At 47.5% G+C, this 6,000-nt stretch overlaps 1 protein-coding gene across 3 annotated transcripts in view; it reads right to left on the reverse strand.

Moving 5' to 3' along the window:
- The window catches only part of LOC115125070 (1-phosphatidylinositol 4,5-bisphosphate phosphodiesterase beta-4-like), a 78,694-nt gene that overhangs the window by 36,724 nt on the left and 35,970 nt on the right, over positions 1 to 6,000 (reverse strand). For all 3 annotated transcript variants that reach the window (XM_065026259.1, XM_065026260.1, XM_065026261.1), the window contains one exon: positions 708 to 872. In XM_065026259.1, coding sequence (XP_064882331.1) covers positions 708 to 872 — 165 coding nt within the window. The remainder of the gene's footprint in view (positions 1 to 707; positions 873 to 6,000) is intronic.

Consider the following 6,000-nt stretch of genomic DNA (forward strand, 5'->3'; position numbering starts at 1 on the left):
TCTCCGCTCTTCCCTCTATGCCTTCTCCCCCTCTCCGCTCTACCCTCCATGCCTTCTACCCCTCTCCTCTCCGCTCTTCCCTCCATGCCTTCTCCCCCTCTCCTCTCCGCTCTTCCCTCCATGCCTTCTCCCCCTCTCCTCTCCGCTCTTCCCTCCATGCCTTCTCCCCCTCTCCTCTCCGCTCTTCCCTCCATGCCTTCTCCCCCTCTCCTCTCCGCTCTTCCCTCCATGCCTTCTCCCCCTCTCCTCTCCGCTCTTCCCTCTATGCCTTCTCCCCCTCTCCTCTCTTTCTCTGCAGACACACTGAGTAGTTCTAAGTACCACAGGGACATCAATCCCCTCCAACTCACCCCTCCCTCCCTTTGCTACTCCCTAAGCTGTTAAACTCCAATACCTACCAGTAAACAACCAATGCAACATTGTATGAACTGTTCCATTTCCCTTCCATTCTTTTCTATTCCATTTCCTATACCTTTCTAGTGTTCTCCCCTTCTACATTTTCTTCTCCTGTCTTCTTCTCTACATTCAGCCATTTCTCAAGTCTCTCCTGTCTAATACCTCTCCCGCTCTTCCATTCCTCTCTCCTACTCCCATCTCCTCCTATTCCCTTCATATCATATACTATCCCATCCCTCTCTCCTCCTCCCTCCCATCTACATCTATGTCCTCTCCTCCTTCCATCCCTCCCTCTCTCCTCTCCTCTGTACCTTCCTGAAGACGAAAGGTTCTTCGTTGTAGGCGGGGTTCAGGCCGTTGTTCATCACCATGCGGGTGCGGAACTCTTTGCGGATGGTATCCGTGGGCAACCCATACATGTCCACCTCTACGTAGGTCCCAATCTTCTTATCAGACAGGAACTGACCAGAAAACACCTGAGAACATACACATCCAGTCAAACAACAATTAAATACAATATAATACAACTTTTTTGAAAATGGCCAAATGATTGGACATCATTTTTTGTAATATGCTCACATCACTGACATGGATTTTTAGCTAGCGGTGGCTAAAGTTAGCTGAAGTTTGTAATGGCTGTTTAAAGAAAACTGGATCACAGATGGCCTATAGACTACTTTCAGGGTGAGGAACCATCGAACATTAAGTTGTAAAATAGTAAACTTCACACAAGTGAGCTTCAGGTTTCCCATCTTCTCAGCACATGTACAGTTGAAGTCGGAAGTTTACATACACCATAGCCAAATACATTTAAAATCAGTTTTTCACAATTCCTGACATTTAATCAGAGTAAAAAAATTCCCTGTCTTCGGTCAGTTAGGATCACCACTTTATTGAAAGAATGTGAAATGTGAGAATAATAGTAGAGAGAATGATTTATTTCAGCTTTTATTTCTTTCATCACATTCCCAGTGGGTCAGAATACATACACTCAATTAGTATTCCGGAGCATTGCATTTAAATTGTTTAACTTGGTTCAAATGTTTCGGGTAGCCTTCCACAAGCTTCCCACAATAAGTTGGGTGAATTTCTGGCCCATTCCGCCTGACAGAGCTGGTCTGAGTCAGGTTTGTAGGCCTCCTTGCTGACACACGCTTTTTCAGTTCTGCCCACAAATGTTCTATAGGATTGAGGTCAGGACTTTGTGATGGTCACTCCATTACCTTGACTTTGTTGTCCTTAAGCCATTTTGCCACAACTTTGGAAGTATGTTTGGGGTCATTGTCCATTTTGAAGACCCATTTGCGACCAAGCTTTAACTTCCTGACTGATGTCTTGAGATGTTGTTTTAATATATCCACATCATTTTCCATCCTCATGATACCATCTATTTTGTGAAGTGCACCTGTCCCTCCTGCAGCAAAGCATCCCCACAACATGATGCTGCCACCCCCGTGCTTCACGGTTGGGATGGTGTTCTTCAGCTTGCAAGCCTCCCCCGTTTTCCTCCAAACATAATGATGGTCATTATGGCCAAACAGTTCTATTTGTGTTTCATCAGACCAGAGGACATTTCTCCAAAAAGTACGATCTTTGTCCCCATGTGTAGTTGCAAACTGTAGTCTGGCTTTTTATGGCGAGTTTGGAGCAGTGGCTTCTTCCTTGCTGAGCAGCCTTTCAGGTTATGTCGATATAGGACTCATTTTACTGTGGATATAGATAATTTTGTACCTGTTTCCTCCAACATATTCACAAGGTCCTTTGCTGTTTTTCTGGGATTGATTTGAACTTCTCACCAAAGTACGTTTACATTTACATTTAACATTTAAGTCATTTAGCAGACGCTCTTATCCAGAGCGACTTACAAATTGGTGCATTCACCTTATGACATCCAGTGGAACAGTAGTGCATCTAAATCTTTTAAGGGGGAGGGGGGGTGAGAGGGATTACTTTATCCAAAACGTTAATCTCTAGGAGACAGAACTTTTCTCCTTCCTGAGCGGTATGACGGCTGTGTGGTCCCATGGTGTTTATACTTGTGTGCTATTGTTTATACAGATGAACGTGGTACCTTCAGGCGTTTGGAAATTGCTCCCAAGGATGAACCAGACTTGCGGAGGTCTACAAAAACATTTTTGAGGTCTTGGCTGATTTCTTTAGATTTTCCCATGATGTCAAGCAAAGAGGCACTAAATTTGAAGGTAGGCTTTGAAATACATCCACAGGTACACCTCCAATTGACTCAAATGATGTCAATTAGCCTATCAGAAGCTTCTAAAGCCATGGCATCATTTTCTGGAATTTTCCAAGCTGTTTAAAGGCACAGTCAACTTAGTGTATGTACACTTCTGAGCCACTGGAATTGTGATACAGTGAATTATAAGTGAAATAACCTGTTTGTAAACAATTGTTAGAAAAATGACTTGTGTCATGCACAAAGTAGATGTCCTAACCAACTTACCAAAACTATAGTTTGTTAATTATAGTTTGTTGAGTTCCAAATTGAGCAGCTGCTGAAAAATGAGCTCCTGTATATATTGAGATTTAAATGGTTTTTTAGAGTGAAGTACATCGAAAAAATCAAGAGAAAACTGCAAGACTCAATAGAAGACAAAACAAGGAACAAACCAAAAAGACAGGCTTTTGAAGAAGTAACTATTTTTCATAAAATTGTACAGTTATCTTAGCTAGCTGAATTGCTAGCTGAATTGTTTACTTGTTGCTAAGCAGTTGCTAGGGACTCTCCTGGAAGAAGCTAGCTAGCTTACAAAGAATAACAACAAAAAATATCTAGTTAACAGAAGAAAGGAAGACAAAATAAGGACAGAAGAAAAAGGAAAAGAAAAAGGACAACAAAGTGAAACCTCTAAAGAAACAAGAGACCATAATACAAGAAACAGCACTATAGAGAGATAGAACAACAACAACGCAGCCACTGCCAGCTAGCCTACTTCAGCAGTACTGTATCATTTGAATTATTTTAGTCAATAAGATTCCTGCTACGTAAGCTTAACTTTCTGAACATTCGAGACGTGTAGTCCATTTGTCATTCCAATCTCCTTTGCATTAGCGTAGCCTCTTCTGTAGCCTGTCAACTATGTGTCTGTCTATCCCTGTTCTCTCCTCTCTGCACAGACCATACAAACGCTCCACACCGCGTGGCCGCGGCCACTCTAATCTGGTGGTCCCAGCGCGCACGACCCACGTGGAGTTCCAGGTCTCCGGTAGCCTCTGGAACTGCCGATCTGCGGCCAACAAGGCAGAGTTCATCTCAGCCTATGCCTCCCTCCAGTCCTCGACTTCTTGGCACTGACGGAAACATGGATCACCACAGATAACACTGCTACTCCTACTGCTCTCTCTTCGTCCGCCCACGTGTTCTCGCACACCCCGAGAGCTTCTGGTCAGCGGGGTGGTGGCACCGGGATCCTCATCTCTCCCAAGTGGTCATTCTCTCTTTCTCCCCTTACCCATCTGTCTATCGCCTCCTTTGAATTCCATGCTGTCACAGTTACCAGCCCTTTCAAGCTTAACATCCTTATCATTTATCGCCCTCCAGGTTCCTCGGAGAGTTCATCAATGAGCTTGATGCCTTGATAAGCTCCTTTCCTGAGGATGGCTCACCTCTCACAGTTCTGGGCGACTTTAACCTCCCCACGTCTACCTTTGACTCATTCCTCTCTGCCTCCTTCTTTCCACTCCTCTCCTCTTTTGACCTCACCCTCTCACCTTCCCCCTCTACTCACAAGGCAGGCAATACGCTCGACCTCATCTTTACTAGATGCTGTTCTTCCACTAACCTCACTGCAACTCCCCTCCAAGTCTCCGACCACTACCTTGTATCCTTTTCCCTCTTGCTCTCATCCAACACTTCCCACACTGCCCCTACTCGGATGGTATCGCGCCGTCCCAATCTTCGCTCTCTCTCCCCCGCTACTCTCTCCTCTTCCATCCTATCATCTCTTCCCTCTGCTCAAACCTTCTCCAACCTATCTCCTGATTCTGCCTCCTCAACCCTCCTCTCCTCCCTTTCTGCATCCCTTGATTCTCTATGTCCCCTATCCTCCAGGCCGGCTCGGTCCTCCCCTCCTGCTCCGTGGCTCGACGACTCATTGCGAGCTCACAGAACAGGGCTCCGGGCAGCCGAGCGGAAATGGAGGAAAACTCGCCTCCCTGCGGACCTGGCATCCTTTCACTCCCTCCTCTCTACATTTTCCTCTTCTGTCTCTGCTGCTAAAGCCACTTTCTACCACTCTAAAGTCCAAGCATCTTCCTCTAACCCTAGGAAGCTCTTTGCCACCTTCTCCTCCCTCCTGAATCCTCCTCCCCCTCCCATCCCCCCTCCCTCTCTGCAGATGACTTCGTCAACCATTTTGCTCACACTGCCCTACCCTGTGCTCTGACCTCTTTCTCCCCTCTCTCTCCAGATGAAATCTCGCGTCTTGTGACGGCCGGCCGCCCAACAACCTGCCCGCTTGACCCTATTCCCTCCTCTCTTCTCCAGACCATTTCCGGAGACCTTCTCCCTTACCTCACCTCGCTCATCAACTCATCCCTGACCGCTGGCTACGTCCCTTCTGTCTTCAAGAGAGCGAGAGTTGCACCCCTTCTGAAAAAACCTACACTCGATCCCTCCGATGTCAACAACTACAGACCAGTATCCCTTCTTTCTTGTCTCTCCAAAACTCTTGAACGTGCCGTCCTTGGCCAGCTCTCCCGCTATCTCTCTCAGAATGACCTTCTTGATCCAAATCAGTCTGGTTTCAAGACTAGTCATTCAACTGAGACTGCTCTTCTCTGTATCACGGAGGCCCTCCGCACTGCTAAAACTAACTCTCTCTCCTCTGCTCTCATCCTTCTAGACCTATCGGCTGCCTTCGATACTGTGAACCATCAGATCCTCCTCTCCACCCTCTCCGAGTTGGGCATCTCCGGCGCGGCCCACGCTTGGATTGCGTCCTACCTGACAGGTCGCTCCTACCAGGTGGCGTGGCGAGAATCTGTCTCCTCACCACGCGCTCTCACCACTGGCGTCCCCCAGGGCTCTGTTCTAGGCCCTCTCCTATTCTCGCTATACACCAAGTCACTTGGCTCTGTCATAACCTCACATGGTCTCTCCTATCATTGCTATGCAGACGACACACAATTAATCTTCTCCTTTCCCCCTTCTGATGACCAGGTGGCGAATCGCATCTCTGCATGTCTGGCAGACATATCAGTGTGGATAACGGATCACCACCTCAAGCTGAACCTCGGCAAGACGGAGCTGCTCTTCCTCCCGGGGAAGGACTGCCCGTTCCATGATCTCGCCATCACGGTTGACAACTCCATTGTGTCCTCCTCCCAGAGCGCTAAGAATCTTGGCGTGATCCTGGACAACACCCTGTCGTTCTCAACTAACATCAAGGCGGTGGCCCGTTCTTGTAGGTTCATGCTCTACAACATCCGCAGAGTACGACCCTGCCTCACACAGGAAGCAGCGCAGGTCCTAATCCAGGCACTTGTCATCTCCCGTCTGGATTACTGCAACTCGCTGTTGGCTGGGCTCCCTGCCTGTGCCATTAAACCCCTACAACTCATCCAGAACGCCGCAGCCCGTCTGGT

This window comes from Oncorhynchus nerka, linkage group LG13 (genome assembly GCF_034236695.1).
Source record: "Oncorhynchus nerka isolate Pitt River linkage group LG13, Oner_Uvic_2.0, whole genome shotgun sequence".
NCBI lineage: Eukaryota > Metazoa > Chordata > Actinopteri > Salmoniformes > Salmonidae > Oncorhynchus > Oncorhynchus nerka.